This window comes from Herpailurus yagouaroundi, unplaced genomic scaffold, assembly GCF_014898765.1.
Source record: "Herpailurus yagouaroundi ecotype Mexico unplaced genomic scaffold, PumYag 28, whole genome shotgun sequence".
Classification (NCBI taxonomy): domain Eukaryota; kingdom Metazoa; phylum Chordata; class Mammalia; order Carnivora; family Felidae; genus Herpailurus; species Herpailurus yagouaroundi.
The window spans coordinates 79435131-79449261 of record NW_024412376.1 but is presented as its reverse complement, the minus strand read 5'-3'; the positions used below and the strand labels follow the sequence as shown (position 1 = coordinate 79449261).

Here is a 14131-nt window from a genome sequence, read left to right as displayed (position 1 = left end):
GGAAAAAATGTTAGTAATGCAGATTAATTTAAAAGTGTAACATAAAAAACGAAAAACATAATCTTGTAGCATTTGAAACTATTATCTAATTCAGCAAAAAAGTTACAAGTCATTGGCGGAGGAGTTAAGTTCTAGGGTTGTTTGTTTTTTTTTAAGTTTATTTTGAGAGAGGTTAGGAGCAAGAGGGGGAGGGGCAGAGAGAGGGAGAAAGAAAACCCCAACATGGGGCTAGAACTGACGAATAAGGAGTTCAAGACCTGGCCTGAAATCCTGAGTCAGACATTTTAACTGACTGTGTCCCATCTAAGTTCATTATTTCACATAGGACTTACTGAATGATGTAAATGAAGATATCAACTGATTTTTATGTTGCAATTACACTTGGAGAGCCAGCTGTTAATGTTTATAAGCATACCACTGCCTCCAGGTGATTCTCTCTCTAGAGATGTAAATGGCAGCTGAAGGCTACAATGAAATGAATCCAGGGTTTTTAAATACCTGACAGTATTTTCTCTAAACTGATCAATAAGAAGTAACTCTAGTTAGAAATCTAAGGGCAGGAGGCTTTTTAATCAAAACAAATTTTTCATGTACTTTAATAGATGAACTTCCTTCTGTTTGAGAATCTCAAAATACAGTACTGCTTCTTTAGTAATAATAGGTTTTACCTATTGGGATATTATCAACATTCAGAGCAGAATGAACTTACTAGTGTGTTTTGTAGAGCTGTATAATTTGGCCAGTTTGAACTCACTGAATTTACCAGAATGAGAATGGTAGAAGAAATGAGGACACAATGGCGCTACTATTCAAAGGGCAATAAAAAGGCTTGAGAATACTAGAGCTAGTGTTAAAAGAAGACTGGGGACAAAATACCACTGTTTACTTGGGCACTGAGTCTGGGACTTGGGCCTGTCTTTAATTTGAGATTGTGAGTTAGACTGAGCTAGTGATGTAATCCTGTCTTCCTTTTCTCATCTTGTTATCTGGGTCCAAAGACCTGGATGACTTTGGAGTTTCAGGGCTCTAGAGCTTTGGAAAGGTTTGAAAGAATGTCTCAGGTATTACAAATATAATAAATGCTGCCATTCACTAAGAGCCTATTATGTACCGGGTAGATACTGCACTAGGTGGCTTACATGCTTTATCTCATTTAATTTTCACAATTTTGCAAGGTAATCCTTATTACCTCCATTCCACTAATGAAGAAATAGAGGCTGGGGGAAATGAAGTTACTGTGTACCTCGGTTTCCTTATTTTTAAATGAAAATAAATAACACCTATTTCAAAAGATCATTATCACAATTAAAATTATACACATACACCAAGCAGAAAAATACCTGAAACACAATAAATGTTCAAGATACATTATCTATTACTACACAACTAGTAAGAGGCAAACTGGGATTCAAAACAGGTTTGTCTGGTTCCAAAATGTATATTCTTTTCACATAAAGTTGTTTGGCTGCTTTGTCATTATCAAAGTTGGAGCCACATAGTTGTCATAATTTACCCACATACCTCCTTTTCCCCTTAAAGTATCCTATCCATGTTCAATCTACTTCATTGCAAAATTTGTCCTTTTACTTCATTAAACATTAAAACATTAGAGAATAATTACAAGTCACGGTTTCATCCAGTAGCTTAAAATTTTGGGGGATGAGAAACAATTAGAAATTAAATCATAAATAAGTAGGTTTCCCTACACATAAAGTAGAACAGAGTATCCCTCACACCCAGCTAACTTTTCCATGTAGAGTAAAAGTTCTCTGAAAACATGAAGGAAGAATAGAACACTAAAGAATATAATTTCTTCATGCCACAATGAAAGATTATTTTGGCAGGGAGACTGTTTTAAGATGGTCTAAATATTAACACTGTTCTACTGCAGGCCTTAACAAAACTCCCCCCAAGCTTTTAATTCTTGCAGGTACCTTTTGAGATGGACGGTAACTTGAATCAATGCCCCGAGCCAAAGATTCATCAAGTAGTGCCTTTAGCTTTTCTGCAGAATCTTTACTTTTTGAATGTAAGAAGCCAAGTGCTTTCAAAAAAATGGGATCAAGTTCCAAGTTCACAGCAGCAGCCATTGCAAACACCTGAAGAAAATAAGAAAGGGGGGGATTAATTTAGAGACAATGAGCAATTATCTATGTTAAAGATTATCTATCAGGTTCTTTTATTTATAATAGGTAATACTGTGCCCATTATACAAAATCTGAAACATCAGAAGAAAAGTAAATTTCCTTGTTATTCCTACCAAATTCGTTTCCCCTGAAGCAAGGACTTTATCAGTGTTGTGTGTATCCAGACCCTGAATTCAAATTCAAATTCAAATCCTGAATTTGAAATGCAGATAAGCTCCTCCCTGCCACAGAGCACCTTCCTCAGGGTTTTAAAATATACGCTTACAGTTCAGTGTACAGGAACTTGATGTGTTTAGGTCAGGTTTACCATATGTCAAAATTTCTTCTCTCAAACCTTATTTCCATTACCAAAAAAAAAAAAAAAAAAGATTTGAGGCGGCGAGGCATGGCAGGAGAACAATGGTTAAAGGAAACATCAGGTGATGAGCTAAAGGTCATTGCTGCAACTTTTACCTCAACTACCTTTTTTAAATCTCCTTAATCCTCAACTCCATTCTTGAATGCCTCAGAAAACATACTAAGATAATCTATTGGACCACATTTAGATTGTGGTATCTCATGCATTAACCTACTTTTAAAAAGCAAGGTCTCTGAGGAATGGTGCCATAGTTACTACCAAAAAATTATATTTACATAATATAATTTATATACATAATATAAAATCTCTCCCATAGGGCCTGTGATAATGCTCCGTGTCATTAGCTTAAAATACACTGAAGATGTACATCAAAGGCTTATGAAATTCCAAAACATTAAAAAATTTTGTTTTCAGCTAATACCAATGCTATCATGTGGTTCTAATTCTTGTGTCACTTTTTCAAATATTACTCCAGGCAAGGAATTATTAAAATAAAAATGTATACTTTGTGTTCAATCCTTTGATCAATATTCTAGGGCTTGAAATTGTCTTCTATCCTTGAGGTTAATATTGTAATAATGCAACACACATGTACTGTTAGAGTTAAAGATCTATCAGCAATTCCACAGTAATCTCTCATTTTTAGGGGTTTATAAAGCCATTAAAGCTTGCTGTAGGTTGAATCTTGGCATATGAAAGTTCAGACTAAAGATGAATTTTGTTTGTTCCTTCCCCATCTACTTCTCCCCAATCCCTTTCCAACTTTGACAGGAAACACACCCCCACACCTACAGGCTTTTTTTTTTTTTTTCCAAGACAATATTAGATACCTTTCTGATAGCCTCAAAATTATTGTCAAATTCCGTACTCTAATGAAACACCTGAATCATCCATGAATCCCAAAGCCAATACTAAAAGGACAATTATCTACCTCAAACAGTTATATTAGTAATTTAATGAAAACTGAGAAGCAATCTGTCACTTAAGACTATATTATTACATACATCATCTATGTAGATGATAGGTACAGAAAGGTTTTTTTTTTTTTAATTTACTCATGGTATAGGCTGATTACTATACATATTTTCTGGAGAAAACAGCTCATTAAAATGTCCATGATGAAAAGAGTAAACCTGCCATTCCTCCTGAGTGCTCAAGGGGAATATGGCCTAACCTTTTTATTGACCAAACTTTTTATAGTTAAAAAGCACAGCATTTACTTATCCAGAACAATCTGTTTTACGAGGTGCTGACCAAAGGGCTAATATAGAGAAGAATCCTTCCAATATACTAGAAAAACAATTACTTGAAATTTCTATGCTGGAAACCAGAAGCAAGGTATTTACTGTTACGTATTTCCATAATCACAGACAAAAGGTTTGCATTACAGATTAGGTGACAAGAGTCAGTGCCTAGCTTATAAGACTACAGAAGTCATGTCATCAACACCAACATTCCAACTGGAACCTTGGAATCCATTCTTTTTATATGATCCTGCAGTTATAAAACTGAATAGGCTTTGTACCCATGCCCTAAATTACTAACATGTCTCAAAGGTCTTAATAGTGGAATATAGGGAAAAAATATAAGAATTTCTATTTTTAATTTTTTATTAAAAATACGCTATTAATACACAGAGTGATAGCAGTGTAGACATATAATTGATAACACATATAATGAAATGTGCTCGCTCAATTTCACACTCAGGGAATGATGAGACAAGTTTGGAGGCCACTGCTTCAGTCTATCCAGCAACTGCTAGTTTTCCTTTCCCTATTATGTATACATCAAGGCTGCTTAAGGTACAAACTACCTTTCCGTAGAAAGGCCTTCCAGTACTTTCATTCAGCTAAGCCCTTCCCTCCCTCCACAATAACTTCATTGCTGGCTGCCCATAATCTTCTAGTCCCTACTCATTACCTATATATTCCCCTATATTTTCTACCTTGTTTTTCAAGCCCTCCTTGCATCTCTTTACCTTTACTATTTCCCCCACTACATCTCCTTTTTACCATGGTCTCCTAAGTGGTACTCCTTCGACTTCCTACTCAAAGAGCAAAGAGGTCTACAGAGACCTTATCCCATATAGCTGCTTTTGGAGAAACATTCCATGGCCACCATTTATCAACATCTTCCCTTGAAATCTATTACCTATACCTTCCTGGTTGCTAAGGTACGGAACATTTGCACTAGGCTCATCTTCTTACTTCTCCCCACTGTCATCTCTGGCAATTTTAGCATCTATATTGATGATCTTCTCCAGCTTCCTAGTTTACTTAGATCTTCAATCCCAAAGAGCTTCATCTTCAGCCACCAAAGCCTGAAAGTAGCCACAATTATTCTCCTTTTTTTTGACTATAATCTTGTATCTTTTTATCTTTTCCACTGTTTTCACTAAGGAACCTCTTCAAGGTACCAGGTCAACCTTCCTTTATTTTGCCTCCTCCCCCTGTCCCCCATTTCTTTCCTTGCGTTCCACCTGCATTTTGAATTTATAGAGGCCTCCAGTTTCTTAGTTCCCTCTGCTTTCTCCTTATTGGCACCTCCTTGCCTCAACTTCTTTCCCACATCAAACAGAAAACAGTATTTGGGCCTAAAATAAAACACTCAGTTACATGTTTTATCCTATATATTTTAGTTTTCTATCTTACTTTTCCTCACTTTTTTTTTTTTTTTTTTTTTTACAGTTTATTTATTGATTTTGAGAGAGACAGAGACAGTGCAAGTCGGGTAGAGGCAGAGAGAGAGGAAGAGAGAGAGAATCCCAAGCAGGCTTTGCACCATCAGCACAGAGCAGGATGCAGGACTCAAACCCACAAAACAGTGAGATCATGACCTGAGCTGAAATAAAGAGTAGGATGCTCAACTGACTAAGCCACCCAGGTGCCCCTCCTCACCCTTTTATATTGCTTTCTCTAGTTTCTATTACTTCTCCTTTCTTATGGACAAATGCACACATAGTAAAATTTATTTTTCAGCTACTGAAGTCCTTAAAGAGGTCAGCAACTAATTTCTCAATTTATCTCCTTTATTATTATAACCAAAAATATTTTCCTGGAGTTGTACCAAATTATGTTAACTTTTATATAGTTCCTTCCCTGTATATTCCAAAATCCATGACCAAAACAGACTGGAAAAGAGCCATATATCATTCTTATTGAGGATTAGAGCTAAGAATTCACTCCCACCAATACCACTATTATCCCATTCCTAGGTTATTGACATTTTTTAAAGTAGTAATTACTAATTTTCTGACATTCTTTTTTCTAAAGCAACACCTAGACTTTAAATTAATTCTACATTTAAAGCATTAAGTTTCTTTCATGTATCTGTATCTGTATATATCTATTTACATATATATACACACCTAGGACTTGTTTTTTTAGTATTCTAATCCTCAGTGAGAATTCTTAGCTCATGATAGGAATCATCTATGGCAAATGCATATAGCACAGAAATTCCCACTAAACAGTGATCTCTTTTTCCCACCTCTTTCTATCCATCTAGATTTATTTGCAGTATGTCATTAAAAAATTTTTTTAATGCTTATTTATTTTTGAGACAGAGGACAGAGCATGAGTGGCAGAGGGGGAGAGAAAGAGGGAGACAGAGAACTCATAGCAGGCTCCAGGCTCTGCGCTGTCAGCACAGAACCCAACGCAGGGCTCAAACCCACGAACTATGAGATCATGACCTAAGACAAAGTTGGACTCTTAACCAACAGAGCCACCCAGACGCCCCTACAGTATGTCATTTTACTTCCTGTCCTATATTTCATGGTCCAGGTTTTCAAAGACTCTCTTCTCTAAACACCTGTGTTCTACAGTCCTATAATTTCATCTACTTTGTAGCCATCCATCCTGTTATTTACCTTCTCCCTGCCTGCACCCAAACTCTTAAATGCAGCTGAGAGGAATACATACTCTGCATCTGTAGAGTCACCAATCTCATCTAGGCACTCAATACAATTTAGCAATCCTATCATGCTTCTACTCACTTCCCTACTTTCTGCCAAGATCAGTTACACTTTCTCCATTTTCCTTGAAACTGCTACAGTATCTCAGTAGATGTCTTCACCAATTTCACAGAGAAGACAAAAGCTGTCAGAGAGAAACTAAATCAACATCCTGCCACTACATCTACAAACTTACCTGCACCCATCCTTTCCTTTTTCCCATCTGATAAATGAAGAGGTGGCTCTCCATGTAATGCTACCTGTAACTGGATTCTACCTTTTCCTTCCCCATCTGGACCCTGAACTATGGATTATTTACTATGTCCTCTCCATCGCCCTCTCTTTCTTTCTACTGGCATCTTTTCATTTACATTTAAATATATTCAAGCCTCTTCTATCCGGTCTTCCTCATTTCATAGCAAAATTTCCTTCAGAAAGTCATCCTCATTCTATACTCCCTTTTTTCATTCTTCTACTTATGCTGCATTTAATCCTGCAATCTGGCGTTTGTCCCACCATTCCATCCGTGAAAATGTTCTCACCACCGTATTTATAGCTTTAGGTAAACAGATATTGTTTCTTCCTCCTACTTCTTTCTTAGCCTTTTTGTAGGTTCCTATTCCACTTCAACTTAAGTGAGTTCTGGGTCTCTTCTTGTCTCACTCTACACCTTTCTCTCAAAATGTGACATCTGGATCAGAAGCACAGGCATTACCTGGGAACCTGTTAGAAATGCAAACTCTTGGTCTCTACCATGAGACCAACTGAAGAAAAAACTCTGGGCCCAGAAATCTGTATTAAGCCTTCAAAGTGATTCTGATCCACTCTAAAAGCTTGAGAATTACTGTGCTAGACAATTTGATCTATACTCTTTTGCCATGGATTATAAATTTACCTCTCTGGCCCATCTATCTCTTCCAAGATCCAAATGCCAGCTTTAAATGGGTATCTCACTGGTGCCTCCTATTCAACATGTCCCTAACAGAGCCACTCATAACCTCTTCTTCTGTCTCCCAACCAGATCTTCTAGCATTCCCTCTCTCAAATGATACTCAATCCCACTGCTCCAGCCAGAACCTGAGTATCAGCTACTCCTCCTACTTCCTGAACCCTCACCCTACACCCTTGTGTTCAGTCACCAAACTTCCTAAATATACCTCAAATTCATCTACTTTTTTCAATCCTTGTTACCACCACCCTAGACCAAGCTATCACCACCTATTATCTGGCCTACCATATTAGCTTGATCAGTCTCCCCACAATCACTCTTGTCCCTCTCCACATCTTTCTGTATTATTCACTGGGTTAAAATGCCCTTTGCACTTCTTGCTGTCCAAAGGTTAAAGAACGAGATCCTTAACGAGGTCTCTAATGCCCTACATGATCTGGTAGTACATGTAAAATAGTTACAAGAGTACCTGGCACAGAGTACACACTCATTAAATACTATCTAGTATCTCAGACTATTCCCATTCCTCACTCGCTGTTGTAGTCACATAATTTAGTTTAAGTCTTTCAACATATCATACGCTCTCACCTCAGCACATCAGTAGAAAGTGTCCCATACCCATCTTATTCATCCTTCACATCTCAGTATTTTTTTCCCCACACTTCCCAAATACAGTAAGAAGTCTTACTGTTATTCTGTTCCCAAACATCCTGGAAGTTTGGAATAGTTACTATACTGTTAATTATGTAAACAGTCTTTCTCACTAGAATGTAAATTCCCTAAGGATGAGCACAGGATTGATCTTACCCGCTGCTGTTAACTGTGTGCCTAGCAGAGTACCTGGCAGATAGTGGTTATTCATTAAATGCTGGCCAAGTGAATACATAGTACTCATTTCCTCTTTCAAAAACTTTCTCCTCCGTGATTTCAATTACGCTTAACTTTTCTGGTTCTTCTCTTCTATCTATCTCTGGCTACTCTTACTCTGGTTCATCTTTTCAGCCCTGTCACTCTTGGTATTGCCCAAGTATCTGTTCTCATCTATCTTTTTTAGTTCTGCTTCCACTTTCTTCCTTGGTTATCTTCTATTTATCATGTTTTTAACTGTCATCTTTAGGCAGATGGTTTCACATTTTTCACCACTCCAATCTCACTTAAACTCAAATCCCACATTTCCAATTGCTGAGTAGGTATGTCTACCTGGTTGCCCAATTTAGTTATGACTAAAATCGATATTATGAATACCTTCCTCCGAAAGTTCCTTGTCCTGCACTTTTTTCAATGAACGACACAACTTTCTGTTAACCTGGTCTGAGGCCTAAATCACATATTAATGTTCCTGAAACATATTTTCCTTTCCTTCTTATTTTTCTTCTTCAAAAATTAAAACTCCCTACTGCCTTCAAAATAAAGCCTAATCTCTTGGCCTACCATTTAAAAAAGACAATTCATTAACTGGCACAAAAACTTTAAATCTTCATATACAGATTCTCTTTACAGCAGAGCCATTAGCTGGCCTTGACACCTCTACTCACTTTTTCTGTCTGGGAAGCTTTTTACCTATTTTTAGATGTCCAAATTCTATGTTCAAATATTACTTCTCACGAGGACTCTATTCTCGGCTGGTATGTCCTTCTCCACCCCAAATACTAATAATCTCACCCTCCTAGGATATCTAGTAGTGCTTTCTCATGGTACCAGGACTTTCTACCTTGAATCATACTCTTTTTTTTCCCCACAAGTGTTATATTCCCTATAAAACTCTGAGTACCTTATGAGGGAGAGTCTACATTTATCTTTTTGCCTATCACTTTGCTACTTTGCAAAGTACCAAAAATAATGGCTATAGAATTATTAGGGATCAAAGTAAAGTGTAATGGTCTTTTCTCTCCTTCTACACAATTCTAACCACTTACGAAGTCCCTTTACAAAAAGAGCAACAAGAAACTCAAATCCATCTTCCATGCATCTAACCCCCTAAGCCCCACAAGCATCAAAAAAGCAAAAGCAAAATAAACAAAACCACCTCGGTCTTGACTAGAGACCTGTACAGTGTTCCTACCTGCAATACTCTCTTCCTACTCCTTTACCTGGCTTAAATTCATTAATCCCGCTAGACTGTAACTCCATGAGGGCAGGGTCTTATGCAGTTAACATAGTTTGAAACTTAGACTCTCAAAAATATTTATTGAATGAATGAACTAGGTTTTGTTTAAATGTCATTTCCTAGGGCGTCTGTTATCTCTCCAACCCAAATTGCATATTCATTTCTTACCCTACATGCCAATCTTAAAAACACACACACACGCACACGCGAGCGCGCGCGCGCGCGCGCACACACACACACACACACATCCAAAGTTGATCATCTGCACGTGCACAAGATAAAGGAAACTGAACTTATTCACACCGAGTGCAATATTAGGGTTGCCATCTCCTAAACGGCTTTGCCCTTTATGTCTTTGGAGGCTCTTGCAACCTTCTACTAAAAATCTTTTTAAAGATGCTGTCCGTTTCATTCCTCTACTGAATTCTTGGCCTTGAGTTATACTGATATCTTAGGGACACGTCTGGAAATGCAGGGAAAGCGGAAAGACCACGATTCCAAACCAACCAAGTGACGGACTAGCTGAAAAGCGACAGCGGACACTCAGAAAAAAGAATCTCAATCCTCTGATCAAAGCATGACACACCGAAGGCCTAGCACGAAGGGAAGGTCTTTGAGGGAGCCCGAGGAAGAGGGGAGGCGGAAAGAGGGAGCTGCATAGAGAAGTCGCCAAAACCTTCCGAGGAAGGTCCGAGACGGGGTTCTGGAGACCTAGTCCCTGGGGCCGTGCCCTAGATAGGCGAACCCGCAACAGACTCGGAGGAAGCACAGCCCTCACCGAAGGGAGAGAGCGGTCAGCCTGGGGCACGCGACCGCCCGCAAATTACGAAGTTTCCCCCTAAAGAGCGAGGAAACTAAGACTCCACGGGAACTACTCTCCCACCTCGCCCCTCGCGGAGGTCTCGAGCCTCCCAGAGGCGGCTGGGAGCCGGGCAGCTCGTCACAACTCACCGCTCCGCCCCGCTACTCCGTCCGTTCCCGGAGGCCCCTTCCGAACCGGTCCCGGAACTAGCCGGCTCCGAGGAGGGGGAAAAAAAGGTTCCTGCAGCAGTGTGAGGAGGGAAACTTTTTGGCTGTGCGACGGAAGGAAGTGACGTTACCCCCGGTTTCCGGTCCGCCGGATTATGAATGACGGCCGGCCGGGCTGTTTCCAAGACACTGTGCCTGTTGTTTCTCCCCCGGCCTCTCTGGCAGCCAGTGGCCTCTTGGGCGAAGACTCGCAGAAGCGGCCACGGAAACCTGGCTCGCGCGGGGCGGGAAGGCGCAGGCGGCTCGTGTCGCTGACACGCTCACCCTCCGTGCCTGGCCGCGCCTCTGCGACCAGGTAAAGAGGGCGCTCAGGCCGCCGGCTTCGCAGTCCCCCCCGATCCCCCTGACTACTCTTTGCATCCGGAGGCGACTGGGCTGACGATGCGGGATGGAGAGGAGGTGGTGGGAAGGGCAAGGGCGTGGAATTAGTGTCCGATGTCTCTCCAGTGCTGGGGTCCCTCAATCTCTTTGACAGCCACAGCTTCTGAGGGTGCTGGTGGAGGCTCCGGGCCCCTTCTCAGATTTCCCAGGGCCAGTCCCCGTGGCTTCCTCTGCTGATGGGGGAATGGAGCAGCTTCTGTTTGCAGCAGTCTGTGGAGTCGTTTGCCTTTTGCTGCGAAGTGTAGTTTTAAGACCTTTTGGCACGCTCTTTTTTTTTCCTCTTTGGCACTTTGTTTTACATTCCATGCCTTCCTGGTTGGAGAAAGCAGTTGTATGTGAATACTGCCAAACAGTTGCTCCAAAGGATTTGCTGGGGGGGGGGGGGGGGGGATTTGTTTCTGTTACACTAGCAAAACTGTTTCAGTTCGGTTTTAAACTTCTGTGTGGAAAGTTTGAGTTTAACTGGCACGGAAATTGCTTTGGCTTTAGAAACGCCCGTACTTCCCATCCAACTCTACCTGGTTTGAGATTAGGTGCCTTGTCTTTTTCCTTTTATTCTTAATCCCAGGATTCCATTTCTTGTTATAAATTCTTGAATGTCAAGGAAATTCCAGCATTTAATGGTATATCTTGTGCTAAATTAATGATTTAACAAAATACTGCTTTTCCAAGCTTATCTATAGAAACAGTATTAAAGGAGAAAAAAAGCTGGCACGAGTTAGTGACGTGGCAATTGTAAACATGGTCATTTAAATGTTGTGAAAATAAATTCTTTGTTGTAAATACAACCGAATGATTTGCTGTCATATTTAATAAATCAAACTTTAAGCTATGTGAGTTTTTTTTTTTTTTTTAATGCCTGGTGGGGAGTTTACTAAGAGGATTGCTTTAAGCATACTCATGTGAAATTATGTTTGAGTTATACCTGAAGACATTATTTTAAAAGGTCTAACTTTAAAAATAAGTCTGAGAAGAAATCAATGAGATTTGAGAATTGCTTTATCAGTTCTTCTATTTATTTTTTTACACTTCTACATGTTTACCTGCTTTAAGCAAAGCTCAAACTTGAACTTCTGTAATAGTGGGCCTGTCACGGTTTAAAAACAACAACCCTGTGTTTAGTATGTAGCTTTGGTTATTACCCTTGATTTGAAATAATAAGTACTGAGTATCCAATCAGCCTTTCTATAATAGGAACAATTTAGCAGACCTTGAAACTTAACAAATTCTATAGACCAGTCAACTAAAACATCTGTAGTATACACAATTCCTTAGTATAAGTTTTTATCTTCAGGTATTTAAAGTAGCCCACTGAATCCTGTTATGATTAGTACTTAGAATACAAGGTTTTAAACCATTTAGATCATAACAAGCCTAGATATTGTTTGCTGTGGGGATTCAGTTATTTTATTTCAGGCTTGCTGGCTTTTTTGTTTGTCTGTTTGTTTTGATGTTTACTTATTTATTTTTTGAGAGAGAAAGAGAGAACACAAGTCGGGGAAGGGCAGAGAGGGAGAGTGAGACACAGAATCTGAAGCAGTCTCCAGGTTCTGAGCTGTCAGCACACAGCCCTATGCTGGGCTGGAACCCACGAACTGTGAGATCATGACCTGACCCGAAGTCAGACGCTCAACCGACTGAGTCACCCAAAGCGCCCCAGGCTTGCATTTTATGCTGTGATCTCCCTTAATTATGAGGTCAGACATAGCTGCAAGCATTATGATTCCGTAGCAGAAGATGATTCCCTGATTCACCAGAGAGCTGACATACTTCCCTTATAGCTAAAGTTACAGTAAGCTTTTTCACTTAAAGTTTTTCTGCACTTCTTACCCAGATAAGAAAACAGCTAATTTTAATTATTGAACTTTGTCCTCTAGGACTTAACTATATGTATCCCCATGGTACATAATGTAATGAGGACTGAAGCAGCTTGGGTTTTTTCTTTCCTTTTTTAACCTTTAGTATCTAAGGTAATTAGCTGCTGTCTAACCCTATATGAGCAAGCTTTTTTATACATATAGATAGTAAGAAAATGGGATAGGATTTGCAACCAAATTGTGTTATTTTGTAAAATGCATAAAACACAAGCTAAGCTCTAATATTCATAATGTTGAACATTTGATGTAGTAAGGAATTAAAAGGGTTTAAATTTTAATCTTTAAGAAAAATGAATTTGTAATTTCATACCTGTAAACTGTGGTGAACTATTTATTTTGTACAATATAAACAGTTAACATGCAAGTTAGGTTATTACACATTCAACCATTTTGTGACTTTGTGGCTTTCAGCCTCAGTAACAGATTTTTTATGGGAGGGTGGGGGAGGGGAAACTTTTCAATTCAATAAAAATCCCTTACCTTTCTTGAGAAGTTTGGAAGTATAAAGTATAATTTGTGGATTGCCAGTCAAAATTTGTTTTTTAATAGTATCAGTGGATAAGAAATTTTGAGATAAATTACAAATGAATAATAATAGCTGGTATTTATTTACAGGCTTACTAATGTGATAGGCATTGTTAGGTTCTCACAGCACACTATACGGTAAATCTGATGTTATTGCCCCCATTTTATAAATGAGGAAGTAAAGGCACAGAAAAGTTATATTGCTATTAAATATCAGAACCAGGATTTGAACCCTGTTAGTCACCTCCAGAGAGTCTAGGCTCTTATCCATTACTTTATATTTCTTGGTGTATAAATATTCTACTTATTAAGTGTATAGAATCCATTTCAGCTCCTAGCTCTCTTGACTGAGTAGCAGTATACACAAAAACTGTAAGTGTGGATGGATTCTAGTTACACTTATTCCAATTCAGCTCACCAAGGTCCTCTTGTTTCTTCATTTCGATTTAATGATGTCAAGAAGAATGAGGCTCATGTACCAAGACTAAAGTTCTTAATAGCGTTGTCATTACAACGATTACTGATACTCATTTATGTACATTCATTCATTTCTTAAACTAAAGTTTGAGTACTGATTGGAGATAGAAGGTCAGGTAATAAGTGCTATAAAGCAAAAAAAAAAAAAAAAAAAAGGGGGGGGGGGCACCTGGGTGGCTCTGTTGAGTGTCCTAACTCTTGATTTCGGCTTTAAGTCATGATCTTAGGGTCCTGAGATCAAGCCTCTCGATCTCATGACCGAGTCCCACGTGTTGGGTCTGTGCTGAGCGTGGAGCCTGCTTAAGATTCTCTTGCTGTCCCTCTGC

The 14131-nt window shown here is 39.1% G+C and overlaps 2 protein-coding genes across 4 annotated transcripts in view; one reads left to right on the top strand and one right to left on the bottom strand.

Moving 5' to 3' along the window:
- Positions 1 to 10572, bottom strand: part of INTS12 (integrator complex subunit 12) — a 35621-nt gene extending 25049 nt beyond the window's left edge. For 2 of the 3 annotated variants that reach the window (XM_040476958.1, XM_040476950.1), the window contains exons 1-2: positions 10468 to 10572; positions 1935 to 2099 (exon numbers count right to left, since the gene is read on the bottom strand). In XM_040476958.1, the coding sequence (XP_040332892.1) occupies positions 1935 to 2090 (156 nt within the window). In that variant the 5' untranslated portion in view covers positions 2091 to 2099; positions 10468 to 10572. Of the gene's footprint in view, positions 1 to 1934; positions 2100 to 10399 lie in introns of all 3 variants that reach the window. The other variant, XM_040476965.1, reaches the window with a different exon arrangement.
- An 88-nt stretch (positions 10573 to 10660) lies between these two features.
- Positions 10661 to 14131, top strand: part of GSTCD (glutathione S-transferase C-terminal domain containing) — a 131964-nt gene continuing 128493 nt past the window's right edge. Inside the window, exon 1 of the mRNA XM_040476937.1 lies at positions 10661 to 10840. The gene's annotated coding sequence lies outside the window, so the exon portion shown is untranslated. The remainder of the gene's footprint in view (positions 10841 to 14131) is intronic.